The sequence below is a fragment of the Carcharhinus amblyrhynchos genome, chromosome 9 (assembly GCF_965287045.1).
Source record: "Carcharhinus amblyrhynchos chromosome 9, sCarAmb.v2.hapA, whole genome shotgun sequence".
In the NCBI taxonomy this organism is placed as follows: Eukaryota; Metazoa; Chordata; class Chondrichthyes; order Carcharhiniformes; family Carcharhinidae; genus Carcharhinus; species Carcharhinus amblyrhynchos.
The window spans coordinates 49,079,516-49,095,685 of NC_137332.1; the positions used below are offsets into that span (position 1 = coordinate 49,079,516).

General features: G+C 38.5%; 1 protein-coding gene across 3 annotated transcripts in view; it reads left to right on the top strand.

Annotated features, from left to right (window-relative positions):
* Positions 1 to 10,931, top strand: part of LOC145347778 (guanine nucleotide-binding protein G(I)/G(S)/G(O) subunit gamma-12) — a 119,513-nt gene extending 108,582 nt beyond the window's left edge. For all 3 annotated transcript variants that reach the window (XM_080195577.1, XM_080195576.1, XM_080195578.1), the window contains exon 6: positions 5,309 to 10,931. In XM_080195577.1, coding sequence (XP_080051703.1) covers positions 5,309 to 5,434 — 126 coding nt within the window. In that variant the 3' untranslated portion in view covers positions 5,435 to 10,931. The remainder of the gene's footprint in view (positions 1 to 5,308) is intronic.
* Positions 10,932 to 16,170: the final 5,239 nt, after the last annotated feature.

The window sequence follows — 16,170 nt, forward strand, 5'->3', positions numbered from 1 at the left end:
TATACTATTGACAGGGTGCCCAAGGCTCCCTTGGTGTCACCTCGCAAACCCACAGCCTCCACTACCCAGGACAAGGGCAGCAGGTGCATGGGCACACTATCTCCAAATTCCCCTCACGCCTTCCAAACTTGGACAAATGTGACTGTTCTTTCATTATCATTGGGTCAGAACCCTGAAAGAACCTACAGCACTATGGGAGTATCTTCACTGCAGGTACTACAGTGATTTAAGAAGGTCCATTATTACTGCCTCGAGCAAATAGGGGAGGGCAATAATTGCTGGCCTTTTCCACATCTTGTGCATTTATTATTTAAAATTTAGGCCAGTTAAGAGTTTGACCAATTTATGAATTGTGCTGTTGTGAAGTGGAAGTACCAATGCATTGGTTGCTTAGTAGTAAGGAAGCAGGGCTGACTGCATACTCTGCTTAGTGCTTTTTTTCCTTGTAATTCATTCACGTGTTGAGAGCATCACCAGCATTAGTTGTTCATCTGTAATTGCCCTTAGATGCTGGTGAGCTGACAGTTGAACAGCTGGAGTCCTAGTGATGTAAGTGCTGCCAGTGCACACAATTGGTAATGTGATTTGGAGGGAAACTTGCAGGTGGTGGTGTTTACATACACATGCTGTCCTTGTCCTTCTAGACTGTAGAAGTCAGGGATTTGGGAGTTCCTGCAGTTCATCTTATGGATGGTACACACTGCACCCATGGCATGTTGGTGGAAATGTTGAATATTTAAGGTAGTGGATGGGGAACAAATCAAACTTTACCCTAAATGGTGTTGACTTTCCTGATTGTTGCTCCATCACATTCCTGACTTGTCCCTCATAGGTGATGGAAAGCCTTTGTGGAGTTGAGCAATCTGCAAATTCCAAACCACTGACCTGCTCTTGAGGGGGGAGTGCAATTTGTGTTGTCAAATACATCTGAGTGGAAGTAGCAGTCCCTGTTCGTTGGGAGATTAATAAAAAAAAGAAAAAGGAGGCATACGTAAGGTTTAAGAAACTGCAGACAACATCCTTGAAGAATATAAAGAAGGCAGGAAAGAACAATGAGTTAGGAGGACAAAAAGGGGCCATGAAATGTCCTTGGCAAACAGGATTAAGGAAGATTCCAAGACATTTTGTACATGTTTAAGGAGCAAGAGCTTAGCTAGGGAAGGGGTAAGTCCACTCAAGGCCAAAGGAGGGAATCTGTTTGTGGAGCCAGAGTAAGTGGGTGAGGTCTTTAATGAGTACTTTGCATCGGTATTCATAAAGGAGAAGGACATGGTGGATGGTGAGCCTAAAGAGGGATATGTTAATGTTCTTGGTCATGTCAATTTAAAAAAGATGTTGGGCTTTTGAAAAGCACGAAAGTAGACAACTCCCCGGGACCTGGTGGGATCGATCCCAGAATACTGAGGGAGACAAGAAATTGTTGGGGCCCTGTACGAAATCTTTGTAACCACTTTTTAGTCACAATAAGTCACAGAGAACTGGAGAATAGTTGATGTTTTTCCTCCCTTGAAAAAGAGCAGCAGGAATAATCTGGGAAATTTAGGTTTTGTGAGCCTTGCGTCGGTGGTAGGGAAATTTTTGGAGAACATTCTTTGGGACAGGATTTGCTCGCATTTGGAAAAATACAGACTTATTAGTGATAGGCCACATGACTTTGCGCAGGGGAGGTTGTGTCTCAAACTTGATTGAGTTTTTTGAATAAGTGACGAAGATTGAGGGCAGAACAGTGGTTATCAACATGGACTTCTGCAAGGCCTTTGACAAGGTCCCCCTTGGATGGCTGATACAGAATGTGAACTTGCAAGGGATCTGTGGTGAGCTGGTAAGATGGATACAGACCTAGCTTCATCATAGAAGTGGAGATGCCTGTGTTGGACTGGGTAAACGCAGTAAGAAGTTTCATAACACCAGATTAGAGTCCAACAGGTTTATTTGGTAGAAAAAAACCACTAGCTTTCAGAGTGCTGCTCCTTTGTCAGGTAAATGGGAGCCCTGTTCACAAACAGGGTATGCATAGGCACAAACTCAATTTACAACATGGTTGGAATGCGAGTCTTTACAAGTAATCAAGTCTTAAAGGTACAGACAGTTTGAATGGAGAGAAGGTTAAGCACAGGTTAAAGAGGTGTGTTTTGTCTCCAGCCAGACCAGTTAGTGAGATTTTGCAAGCTGTGTGGCGTCGTGGTCACTGTTCCCTTGAAGGCTGGGTAGTTTGCTGCGGACAGTGGTCTGTTTGAGGTTGTGCAGTTGTTTGAAGGCAAGAAGTGTGGGTGTGGGGATGCCTTGGCGAGATGTTCGTCTTCATCAATGACATGTTGAAGGTTCTGGAGAAGATGTCGTAGCTTCTCTGCTCCGGGGAAATACTGGATGACGAAGGGTACTCTGTCCGCCATGTCCCATGTTCCTCTTCTGAGGAGGTTGGTGCAGTTTTTCACTGGCGCGTCGGAACTGTCGATCGATTGAGTCAAGCGCCATATCCTGCTCTTGTGAGGGCATCTTTTAGCGTCTGTTGCGATCCTCCTTGTCTGAGCAGATCCTGTGTATGCAGAGAGATTGGCCGTAGGGAATGGCTTCTTTAACATGTTTAGGGTGGAAGCTGAAGAAGTGGAGCATCGTGAGGTTAGCTGTGGGCTTGCAGAACAGTGAAGTGTTGAGGTGACCGTCTTTGATGGAAGTGTGTGTCCAAGAAATAACCGTTTCTGGAGAATAATCCAGGGTGAATCTGGTGGTGGGGTGGAACTTGATGTCGTCATATAGTTCCAGTGATTGTTCGCCATGAGCCCAAAAGAAGAAAATGTCATTGATGTATCTAATGTATAACATCGGTTGAAGGTCTTGTGAGGTGAAGAAGTCTTGTTCAAACCTGTGCATGTAGATGTTGGCATATTGAGGTGAGAATTTGGTCCCATGGCTGTTCCATGTGTCTGGAATCTCACTAACTGTCCTGGCTGGAAACAATACATATCTCTTTAACATGTGCTTAACCCTCCCTCCACTCGCATTGTCTGTACCTTTTTAAGACTTGATTACCTGTAAAGACTTGCGTTCCAACTATTATTTTGTAAATTGAGTTTGTCTCTTTATATGCCCTGTTTGTGAACAGAATTCCCACTTACCTGATGAAGGAGCAGCTCTCTGAAAGCTAGTGGCTTTTGCGACCAAATAAACCTGTTGGACTTTAACCTAGTGTTGTGAGACTTCTTACTTGGTCATAGAAGACAGCGTAGTGATGGAAGAGTGTTTTTTTTCTGACTGGAGATCTGTGATTAGTGGTGTTCCACAGGGATCAGTGCTGGGATCCCTGTGGGTTTGTAATATATGCAAATGATCTGAGGAGAATATAGGTGGACTGATTAGTAAGTTTGTGGATGACACAGATTGATGGAGCTGCGGATAGTGAGGAGGATTCAGAGGATGCAGCAGGATATAGATAGGCTAGAGATTTGGGCGGAGGAATGGCAAACAGAACTTAATCCGGACAAATGCGAGGTGATGCGTTTTGGAAGGTCTTGTGCAGTAGGGAAGTATGCTGTAAAAGAACTCTTAGAAGCATTAACACAGAGGGACCTATGTTTACAGGTCCACAGTGTTCTCAAAGTGGCAATGCAAGTGGATAAGGTGGTTAGGAAAGCCTATGACATGCTTGCCTTCATCGGTCAAGGCATTGCATATGCAAATTGCCAAGTCATATTCCAGCTGTATAGAACTTCAGTGAGACTACATTCGCAATATTCTTTAGCGTTCTGGTCGCCACACTAACAGAAGGATGTAGTGGATATGGAGAGGGTACAGAAAAGGTTTACAGGATGTTGCCTGGCTTGGGGAGAGTATTAGCTGTGAGAAGAGATTGGGCAAACTTGGCTTATTTTCATTTGAACATAGAAGGTTGAGGCACAGCCTAAGTTTAAAAAATTAGGAGAGGCATGGATAGTGTGAATAGTCAGTCTTTTTCCCAGGGAAGAAATGTCAGTAACCAGGGAATATTGGTTTAAGACAAAAGGGGTAAAGTTTAAGAGATGAGGCAGTTTACTTTTTTAACGGAGGGTGGTAAATGCCCTGCCAGATGAGGTCATAGAAGCAGATACAAAAGCAACGTTTAAGATATATGATACATGAATAGAGGGATATGGACTAACAAAGACCAAAGGTCTTTAGTTTAGAAAAACGTCACGTGTTGGTGCAGGCTTGATTGGCGGAAGGGCCTGTGCTGTACTGTTCTTTGAGATGAATGCATTATGGTTCAGTGCTATGTTTCATTGCTTCTAAAATTGACATGTTCTCCATTCTGTTCTAGGCCACTAGTACTTTTATTGTCTCTGCAATCTCTGACATCTTATTGTAATTAGGCTTACATTTTTGATAAAGGGTTTTATTGGCAATGTTGTCTGTAGCTAGCTTTATCCCTACTCTGGACTGCTGCTGCTTTTTGTCATCTTGACTGTTGCCAGTAAAGAAAGGCTATTGTTTCTGGTTACTAAAGAAAATCGCTGGAATTTCTGCTCTACTTGGCTGTATTGCATATTAATTGAAGGTTTTCTGAAAATTAGGGAGTACACTCCTCTGTTGGGTAGATTGATCCTTATCGAATTCTGTTCAAACTGCAGCTTTCTTAAATACTGACTGCAATTTCTCCATTTCACACTTCCTCCATTTGACTTGACATTCCTTTTCGAGGACTAGATTTAATTTTGTTTTCAGGGCCATGTTCTTATCTTCATTGACTTCTGGTTATTTTTGTATTTCTGCTTAATGATTTGGATGGCAGATTATTTTAAGGTTCTCGGTTCTTTAAAAATACATAATTTGGCATCATTAGAACTGAAGAAAATAAATTAGCTGTTTTTATGGCATGGATGCCGTGTAATTTTGTTTCATATCCTGTTTCAATTAGTCGCATTCACAACACTACTGCAAGTGCTGTGCATTTGAAACTCTAAGAACACTTGGCATTTTTAGTCTGCAATAGGTATATATTTTAAAAATAAAGAATTTGGGAGAAAACATGAACATTACAAATCTGTTACTAAAAGAGTAAATAGCCAAAGGTTTGGTATTTTAAAAAAAAATACAAGTGAACGTTTTGGTTGAGATTCTCCAAGTCTGAGTCTCACCCAAACTGATGATCTTCTGACATACTGTGCATTTCTAACATTTTCTGTCCACTAATTCCTTTTGTTTATGTATGTTAAATCTTATTTCTAAAGAGACCGTTTTGTAATAGTCTAGTGCCATCCAGTATCAGTTACATTCTACTTCCTGCTGAAAATCCTCAGATGTGAATACTTCAGTCTTTTGTTTTGTTTTGCAGGTTTCAAAGGCTTCAGCAGATCTTGTCCGCTACTGTGAGGAACATGCCAAAAGTGACCCCCTGCTCATGGGCATCCCAACCTCAGAAAACCCCTTTAAGGATAAGAAGCCTTGCATCATATTATAGTTATAGATTACCTTTGTGCTTTTCTTTTTAAACAAATCCTAATGATGCTATTTTAATGCCCTCTGGTATTCAGATGAAACAGTTTCATTTTTCTTCCCACATATATTGGATTTTATACACACACACACACACACACACACACACACACACCACCAAATTAAATTACATTAGAGTTGGGAACAAGTTATGAATTCAGACCAAAAAGATGTTTTAACAAGAAGTTAATTTGTGCCACAAAAGAATAATGAAGTCAGAATGTAGTAAATGACACATAATATGCCTTTGTATTTACCATAGTTTCCTATGTTACATCAAAAGAGTGTGAGTTTTAAACTTGCAGATGTATGTGTTATATGTACTTAACAATGAGGACGATGGTCTCCATTAACCTTGAAACAGGTCTTTTCGAATTCACTGATGTGCAGAACTCTGTAACCACATTTGAATTGTTATTCAACTGAATACTACAATGCAGTCTATCACAGGAACCCTTGAATGGACCCCAACATCCTGACTGCCTGTAATGATGTGTATCATTCCTCTATTCATTCATTGAGATGCAATATCTGTTCAGGACATCCAGCAAAGTCACCCCATTCAGCAGGGCTTTAACAATGTCCCTTCACGCAATTTGAATTTGCATGTTATTCTGCGCCCTTAACCTTCAAGGATGTGACTTCCATCCTGATGAAGCTTGGAGAGTGGAAGTCACAAACCAATGCCTCACGAAAGGCTCAACATAGAAGATCATCTGCAAAATTTGTGGGTAACCTTGAACTGCATCTGCCCAAACCAACGCAGACGCAACTACTTGATGTGTATTTGGAGAAGTAGGAATTCTCCAATGTGTGACTGTGTCACCTGCAAAAGATTTTTGAATGTATAACAATTCAATGCCCATTCACAAATTAAAAAAAGAGACATCAGGTGACGCACTGTGCTAATGCTGCAGGAATTACCAGGCTTAAGCACCTGAACGTAAAATTGTAGTTGCTGTACATCAATGTCAGCCATAAGAAACAAGAGACTGTCCCATCGTTCTGACTCCATCCCTCTGCCCACCTTACTTTTGCACTTGACCAAGCTTTTGTGATTCACCCGGCATCTTTTGTCCCTTTTTGGCTCTGATTTTCTTGTCTAGCCTCCGCCTCTTACCTCTGCATTGGTGGCAGAACCTTTACATGCCTCTGTCAGAGTATGAAATTCTGCCTTCTCTCTTGTTTTCGTTTTTTAAAATCCTCATTAAAACACAGATTTTAACTGGTTAAGTTCACCTTTTTCAACATTTGCACCTTATCTTTCCATATTAATGGTTCAGTATACGACTCCTTTTAATTTCCTTCCATAATACCATTACTTTTTTCAGATTTATCTGCATGACCATTGGTTGAAACTTCTATCGCCGATATTTTCAAAACATCGAGTGGGCTTGCCAAGTATGGTGTACATAAGACTTGTTTTCAGTCTATGTTTAATGACTCGCGTACGAATTTGAAGATTTCCTGTGCACGCAAGTGCCAGTCAGATCTCTGAAAGAGAGGTAAAATAGAAGTGAGGAGAAAATGTTGTTTAGGCAACTTGTCTACCATCAATAATTATTAAATTTACATGCAGTTTTAGGTCAATAAGAATAATGCTTTGTTTAACTTAAGTTTTGTGAAGAACCATCTTCAAATCCATTAGTCCTTGTTTTTAAACGTCTACTTGATAAATTTGGATCTTGGTTCTTTGCGCCGAACTGTTCATGTTCTTTTCGTATCTTTTTTGATATCTAAATTTTAGAAATTGGCAGCATGATTTTAACTTTTAATGGTGTTCAAATAATTTTATATCTGCAGTATTAACCATGATATTGCCTTAGATCAACACAATAAAACTAAAATATTTTTAAAAACTTGCCAAAATGAAAACTTCAATGCAAACTAATATTTAACAGTTGAATGGTATTATATTGCCTGTGATCAATATAGAGTAGTTTTAATTATTATAGCAAAACGCTTTTAAGCATTCTTTTCATTTGAATTCCAGGAACTGGCTCTCAGTATTTATGCCATTTAATCCACTTTCAGTTACCCTTCAGTTACAAATGCATATTATCTCAAGTCTGAGAGTCTTCCATCACTTGAAAGAACAGCACATTTTTAACAGCAGGTGCACCTGGTTTCAAAAGTGGCACATTGAATGTGTTGCCATGTGACCAGTATTTTACAACTGAAACATTTTTAATCTATTAAGCTTATTTGCATCCATAAAAATTGTCTTACATCTGAGGTAATAAACAATTTTCCATACAATTCTATAAATGATTGATCTAGAATCTGTTTTTTTTTCTGGTGATTTGCCCATGTTGGAGTTTATTCTTGTCTTTAGGACTGAGATTTCCTTGTAATTTCTGCTGCACTCTAGCTGTGTAGATCCTAATTCAGCTCTACTCAAAAAAAAAGGTACTGGGAGTGCTACTGTTCTGATGTAAATGGTTCTTTATTTACCTAAATTTCTACTTGAAAAGCTCCTGATGGAGGCTCTGGTGATAGATCTTGAACACCTCTCTGCCTCAATGTTTGTGGATTTTTCTTTCATTTCAAAGTTGGATCACAAGAGCCTTTCTGCACCATGTGTGTGAGACACCAAAAGCCCAATTCACTGACTTACTGAAAATATTTGTTATGACATCACCAAACACTTCAGTCATTTCCTTGAGAGCCTTTAATTAGTCTGCACTGTTTTAATGGTAAAGCAACCAATTTGCGTTTTACTTCTACTTTCAATAGAAGGGGTCAGGTCAACACTCAGTGAAAAATAGTTGCGAAGCATTTGTTCAAATCTTCTTCTTTTGTGCTCTTGTTATAATTCGTTATTTTGTTCAAGTCTCCCTGCAACCTTTCTATTTGTTGTCTAATGGACCTCTGACTCGTAGCAAACAAAAGTGCCTTCTCACTTTTTACTGCATTCAATTATTATTTCCAGATCTATTTTAGCCTTAATACTTTTCATAACATCAATTTTCCTTTTCCAAAAGGTTTTCACTTATTTTATAAGTCTTGGGTAACTTCCTTAGGTACAGTTACCCAAGTCCTCTCAAAGCCGTAGCAGCTTTTTCTCATCATAAACCCTTCAGAGGAATATAAAAGTCTTCATGTCCTTTCAGGACTTTTTGGAAAATATTATACTTCCTTTGCATGTTGAAGTAATCATCAAGTTCCCTCCCTTGTGTCCCTTTTTATTTCTATTAGCTGAGCCAATGGTAAATGCAGAAACTGCATGCTATTACCCTAAACCTTTTACAGCCCCAAACTTTGAATACAGCAAGATGTTCTCCCACCTCCCGGAGGAGCAATTGTAGTCGATCCGTTGTCCTTGCATGCTGAATTAAGAAGCAATAATTTTAATTGGCAAAGATTTCATGAGGCTCTTCCATCTCTTGGGCTTGCTCCTTGTCTACCTACCTTTTAAGAATTAAACAACTGAAATCTCTGATCACCACCATATTCTCGAGTTGATTGCAAAGCTGTCGCTCCATTTCTTGATTTAGTGTCTCTAACACAAGAAGCACTTCAGTATTTCTGGCAAATCCTAGTTGCAGGCGCACTGTTTCCCCTTTAGTTTTAATACTTGCAGTATTATATCACTACTATGTTTATTCTTAGCAAAGGTGGCCATTCCACCCAGTCACCACCCTGCATACTCTACGGCTTCTAAACAATTAAAATCAGAGCGATGTGAAATAAAGATACAACAGAATATCCTAGCAACGCTTCTGTATGGATCAGCTCTGTAGCATTCATTTGTCACACAAGTTGAGGCAAAGATTACATCCAAAATACTTTTGAACTCCATTACAAAAGGTTTTAAACTCGGAGATAGGAAAAATAAATCGTTTTCATTCAATTTTAAAAGGCTAGCTGAATTCTGTGGAAAAAGTATCTATTAAATTGGAAAGTTTAAACTTAAAAATCCTTTGACCATTTTGCTTATACTATTTCACTCTTCCCTCTTTAGTTATTCCAAACGTTTTGCTTGTGGATTGCAACAGTTTGTCACACTCAAATTAAAAATGCTCAAATAAAATTCAAGTTATTATCCTGGCAAAACATTTATTTTCCCATGATTGCAGACTCACATTCTTAATAGTTGCGTCTAATTAATGATCTTTACATTGACAAAGGTGAATTAGGAGGACAGGCTATCAGCTATGCTAAGATTATAGCTGGACTTGTGTTACCGTATTGACCAGATCAGTTATCTATGATTTTTAAATAATGAGGAAAAGGTTAATTGTCATTTTTTGGGTCTAGTCATGTGCAGTGATAAGTCAAACTTTAAATGCCTTAGTATGAAGAAAAATAAATATGAAGTATTAAGATTTTGTACACTTATTTTACAGCCTTATTTACGTTCATGTTGAATGAAAAGCGGAATTGTCATAATGGTAATGTTGCCTGTGCCATAATGGAGTCTAAATGCAACTGTGTTAAGAGACTCAAAAGCTTCATTCTTCTGTGGTTAATTAACCAGCAAAGAGAATTATTAGAAATTGCTCAAAAAAATTGAATCAATGCAATATGTTAACATCTATTCTTTCACCTCTGGAATATGGGTTTGAATGTAGCACAGGTTGGGATGATGTCTCTCTGCTGCTGATGTGATTAATTGCAGCCTGGTTCAAGGCTGACATGAATCTGTAGTTCAATGCTAAGTTGCCAAACACATTTCAAGGTTGTAAAGATGACTATGGAAGTTCGTATTGGTAATGCAATGATTAAGACATATTGGGACATTGTTTTTGCCTTTCCCACCTTGGGTATACTTGATTGCAACACTTCCAATAAAATAGAATTCTATGTTTCCTAAACTGAAATCCTCCCCTTGATGTCCCACAATATTTCAGAAAAGTTAAAACTGTACACAAAATGCATAACTCCAGAACTTGAGTCTGATTGTATTTATACATGAGGACTCTTGCTACCAGATCCTATAGCCATGACACACCATGCTGCACAGTGCTGGTGATTATTTTATGCCTCAGAATTAACATCCAAATTTGCTATTTCATGTTTAGACTAAATGTCACAAGATAGTAGGTAGTAAGAAAAAGTGTGTTTTCTGAGCACTGGTTCTGTATCATTATAGTATGAACTAGGAAGCCTGCGTCATTATTGTATGTTCATTTAATCCGTGAATGTTGTATTTCTACTTTGTATGTATTTTCTTCCTTTGATTTAATCCTTGCCAAAAATAATTTCTGCTTTACACAGACATGTTGCTATTTACCTTTTATTAGAAAAAAAATCAGTACTGCAGCTTAGTGATTTTTCTATTAATACTATTTGCCAACACAAATTATTAGACAGCAAGTAATTTTGTATATCTTTGTCTTTATTTCACTAATTCCACTTTGTGAAAAAGAAATTGCTGAAATTGTTCAGTGCTGTGAATGTAAGTATTGTGGATCCAATTATTCGATTCATTTTAGTAATAAACTCATTGCATTTTATAATTTGTTTCTTGATTTTATTAAGCACCAATTAAATGTTTTATGTGCTTGTGGCAGTGTAGGGATTGTTCTTAGTTGATTACCCAAAGTGTAAATGAACCTGCCTTGCAAACTTTCATTGATCTACTGCTTCCTCCTGTAGAATCCAAGAGGATCAGCCAGTGTGATACATACGTCTATATAAGCAAAACTTGGCACTGTTCCTTGGAGAAATGGGTAGAGATAGCTGAAGATCTGAGCAAGTTTTGTTTTTGAGGTGCAGTCAACTACCTAAGACTGAAATTGGTGAAAACAAACAGATTATCTAATGACAACAGGTATAGAAAATAAGAGGAAGGACTGAATGTAGAATGATAGAACGAATATGGTGCAGAAGGAGAACATTCAGCCAAGGTGTTTTTGTTGGCTCTGAGTAATTCACCTTGTGCCGCTCCCCTGCCTTTTCCCTCTAACTCTGCAATTCTTTCTCTTCAGGTAATTATCCAATTCTCTTTTGAAGGCCTTGATTGTTCTGCCTCCACCACACACTCGGGCAGAAAATTCAGGATCCTAACCCCTCTCCACATTTTAAAAAAAAATTTCCTCGTGTTGTTATTGCTTCTTTTTCCAATTACCTTAAATCAATGTCTTCTGCTTCTTGATCCTTCTGCCCATGGGAAAAGTTTCTTCCTATCTACTTTGTCCATACCTGGGAGTTGTTCCTTATTTTTACTCTTGATTTAATGATTTTGGCATGTATAGATCTGAAACATACAGATCAGAAAAGTCCCTGGTTCCGTAAGTGCTGATTTAATTATGGTACTAGCTGTACAATTGGCCTCAGCACTCTGAATAAGTGAAGGATAAATCATGTCAAGAATTCCTGTTACTATGTTTGTGGAACATTTAATGGAAATCTTATTAAAAGAGATTTCAACTAAGAATTACTAGAGTGATTAATGTGGGAGATGTGAACACACTCACTTTTTAGTGAGAGTGCAGAAGAAGATTACAGTTTTCCTTTACTTGACCACCTCAATTTGAACTATACAGAGCTGTGACCAAAGAGTGCATTCTTTCACCACTGCAACTTTGTCCACTTTAGAACCCAAGTCATGATGTAACCATGATTTTTATCTTTACCCGATGGAGCAGATTACCTACCCTTATAAAATCTGTCTGCTGTCGATTCAATTGATAACATTGATAAGGGAAAAGTTGATTTTTTTTTTAAAATGCCTTCAATGTCACCTCACCAGCCTCCATTAATTTCAACCTGTGTTTTCCCTCAAAATCACAACTGTTCCAACCACCCCTTCTCGTCAAGTCACTAAAAGCTCTTCTTTTCAACCATGCTTTTAGACCCCAAGTGATTTTCATTTTCTCTTCTGCATAGTATATACTTACAAGAACATAACCTAAGAAATAGGAGCAGGAGTAGGCCATCTGGCCCTTCAAGCCTGCCCCGCCATTCAATAAGATCATGGCTGATCTGAAGAGGATCAGTTCCACTTTCCCGCTTTCTCCCCATAACCCTTAATTCCCTTGTCTATCAGAAACCTATCTACCTGTAACTTGTCTTGTTTTATTGACTATTGAAATGCAAGTTATTAAATTTGCAAACCGAATCAGGATCTATGCAAATAGACTAATAAGCAAGGTTTTTAAAATAGGACTTAAGACTCACCAATGAGTGTTTCACAGCATGACAATATGGCCTGAGGGATCAATACCAAAACTTTGAAACCCTGGTCAATCAATCTGAGAAAATACACCTTTTTCCATATTCATTCTTACCTTAAGGCACTTAAACATTGTCAGAGGTTACCACCCTCTATTTCAACAAAACCTCTAAGGAATTCACGGTGGTATACAAGGATGCTACTCAAACATGTTGACTTGTAATTTTCATTTGGATTTACAGCATTATTGATACATTAGCATAGAAAAGAAAATACCATTTTGCTTAATTACATGTTGTTTTGTAACACAGCAATGCTTAGTTAAACCTACAGGTAGAGCAGCAAACTACTAACCAGTCATTGAGAGATCCCAGCGTATAAATCCATTAGCCTTAAAGCCATTCTGTGACTGGGCTTTGTTTTGAGCCCTGTTCAAAGGTTTTCAGACTAATAAACTGAGCATACTACCAACTTTTGATCTTACAATATCAATTTAATCTGAAACTGTTTTAATATAAAGGATTTGTACAAATTATGTTTAACCATGAAATAAATTGTTGTTTGGGTCACTCACTTATTCAGTACTCAACAGGCTGGAGCTGCTTTAAGTTGCAACACTAGCTTTGGAACAGTGGAACTGTACCAGGTGTGAAGTCACCCCTTTACATTTTTACCTGGCACTGTTCCCCATAAGGCAACCTCCACACTTTCCCTACCGTTCTGGCCCTTAGCATCCAAATCTCTGCAGCTACTCCCTGTAATCTTGCCTGCCTTCTCCAACTCAATTTGACTGTGGGACCCACTTCTATCTCGCTTCCCATCCCATTTAACTTCTGGCCATGCAACACCACTTCCAGACCCCCAGACTAACTAATGTCATCTTTCCACTTTTCAATCAATAATCCTCTTTCCCTTGAAACCACTGCTTTCACTTTGTCCTTAAAAGTAACTTCCAGCTATTAAGAGATGATTTGATTGCAGTATTAAACATCATAGGTTGAAACAGACCAGATTCAAACTGTTCCAGTTAACAGAAGAGTTGAGAACCAGAGGACACTAAGGTGGAAGGCATAAAAACTAACGGCCACATGAGGAAAACCTTTCATGTGTGAATGATTAGTATCAGGAAGTACCACCTGGGAGTGTGGTGGAGGCAGATATGATTGCAGATTTCCAAAGGATAATTATCTGAGGGAAATGATTTGCAGGAGCTACAGGGAAAAGAGGGCAAATGGGATGAGCTGAGTTGCTCTCAGAGAACTAGTGAGGATATGATAAGCTGTAACCATACTATGGTGTTCTTCCCTCCAATTACCAGCCTGTGTTCAACTGCTTACTGAAGTACTTGAACATGTCACCACTTGAAATGAAATGGCCTAGCAAGCCACTCCGTTGTATCAATCGCAACAAAGTCAATAAAAAGAAATGAAATTGACCTAAGCTTTGGCAAAAACCAAACAGTCCTGTTGACTCTAACATCCTCCTTACTAACCTCTGGGGCTAGTGCCAAAATTGGGACAGCAGTCTCATAGACTAGTTAAGCAACAGCCTGACATAGTCACTCACAGAAGGAGAAATGTGAATTAAACAATGGAATTTTCCAACCAGTTTCTCACTAAGATCTTATGAATTATATATACATCTTGTTCTCTACAATTTAATTCATTTATTATGATCTAATGTATGGACCTCAAAACAGTTAATTATTTTGGATTGCACATGTCTGATTGTAGGGAGTTCATGTTGAATCAAAGGGTGTGTCCTTGTAATTTGGCTTAGATCTTTAATTAAAGCTTTCAGAATGGACAGTGGTGGCTCAGTATTACACAATATGATGAAAAATCACATCATTTCCATATATAGCATGTAACTTTGGTTTACAATGATTCCTAATTATGTTTTTCAACCACACCCAACAATTCAGTGCTCTGAGGAAAAATATGTTGTAGCCTACAATTCACACTATTCCACATGAAGCATTTTACTATCTTGTTGAAGGCAAATGCAGGTACCTGTCGTTATGCCTGATTTCATAATCTATAAGAAAAATGAAGGTTTGATCCCATTACAAAAAGGGAGTTTTCAAAATGATTAATTCAGTTGATCTAAAGCTGTTCTGCACAAATTGTCTATACCAATTAAACTTCAAAATTGGATAATAGCATTTAAAAATTAAAGATACAGAGGGACGAATATCTATGGTGGTTCTCTCACTCATCCTCCGGAACTAAGAGCTGAGGCAACTTGGGGTGAAACAGGCTAAATGCCTTAATGCCACTTTTTCCAGAGTTTTCACAATTTTTCTGCCAAAGGTAGGGGAGTCTAAAACTAGAGGGCATAGGTTTAAGGTGAGAGGGGAGAGATACAGAAGTGTCCAGAGGGGCAATTTTTTTCACAGAGGATGGTGAGCGTCCAAAACAAGCTGCCAGAGGTAGTAGTAGAGGTCGGTACAATTTTATCTTTTAAAAAGCATTTAGATAGTTACATGGGTATGATGGGTATAGAGGGATATGGGCCAACTGTGGGCAATTGGGATTAGCTTTGGAGTTTTTAAAAAAAAGTGGCATGGACAAGTTGGGCCAAAAGGCCTGTTTCCATGCTGTAAATCCCTATGACTCTATATATGGAGTTATAGCTCAATAAGAATCAGGAAAAGCAAAGAAAATTGGAAAGAAGACGTGCTCAAAAACTGTTGGCTGTGATCAGAGGCTTACTGAGATCATGGAAGATCCTTTAATAAGTTCTTTCAAATGTCAAGGTGATAGGAATTAAAACAAGTACTATGTAATTTTTGAATTTTGTACAATTGCATCAAATTAAAACTTAATTTCAACATAATTTTTCCAGGGTTTGTATAGTTGCAACCTGCATGTACTGTGTGGAATGCAAACTATATTCACAATGAGGGATAGCCACCTTTGGTAGTGTAAGCATTTGTCGTGCACACTTGATACTTGTGCAGAAACGCCTTTGCTGAATGGAATGCTGGATTTTCCTTGGCTTACCTACCTTCTGCCTATCCCTTTCTGAAATCAATTACTAATAGCTGCAACGTTTACTATTAGTTTTAACATGGGAGACATGACTCGCAGAGAATGTATTCCTCTGAACTGCAGCACTGTATTGGAATTCAGGTAAAAGGACAAAGTTCTAACCCATTTAGTGTTCTGGTTCCTGCCTCTGAATGAATTTATTCTGTTGGACTTTGACCTTGCATACTGAAAAGTATCTGATTTTTGCAATCTGCATATATATCATAGCTACATCAATCTAATTTAAAAACTTAATTGAGTCCACTTCAAATTGTTTACCAAGTGAATGCTCTAATACCATAAAAAAATTGTTTTCCTCAAGGTTGTTCTCTTCTGCAAAATTAGACTCTCTTTTTTCATCTATGTTCAAAGTACATCTGCACGATGTACTTCTGATGTCCCACAATGGACACCATTTTGGTGAGGTCAGTGGCACTGGTGCTAGGAGTGTGCACCAGACAAATCTAGAGTAGGCAGATCATAATTCCAGTCAGTGTGATGCTGATTTGACTTGAGTAATACCATTTTCACCTTTGACTATCCAGCTAA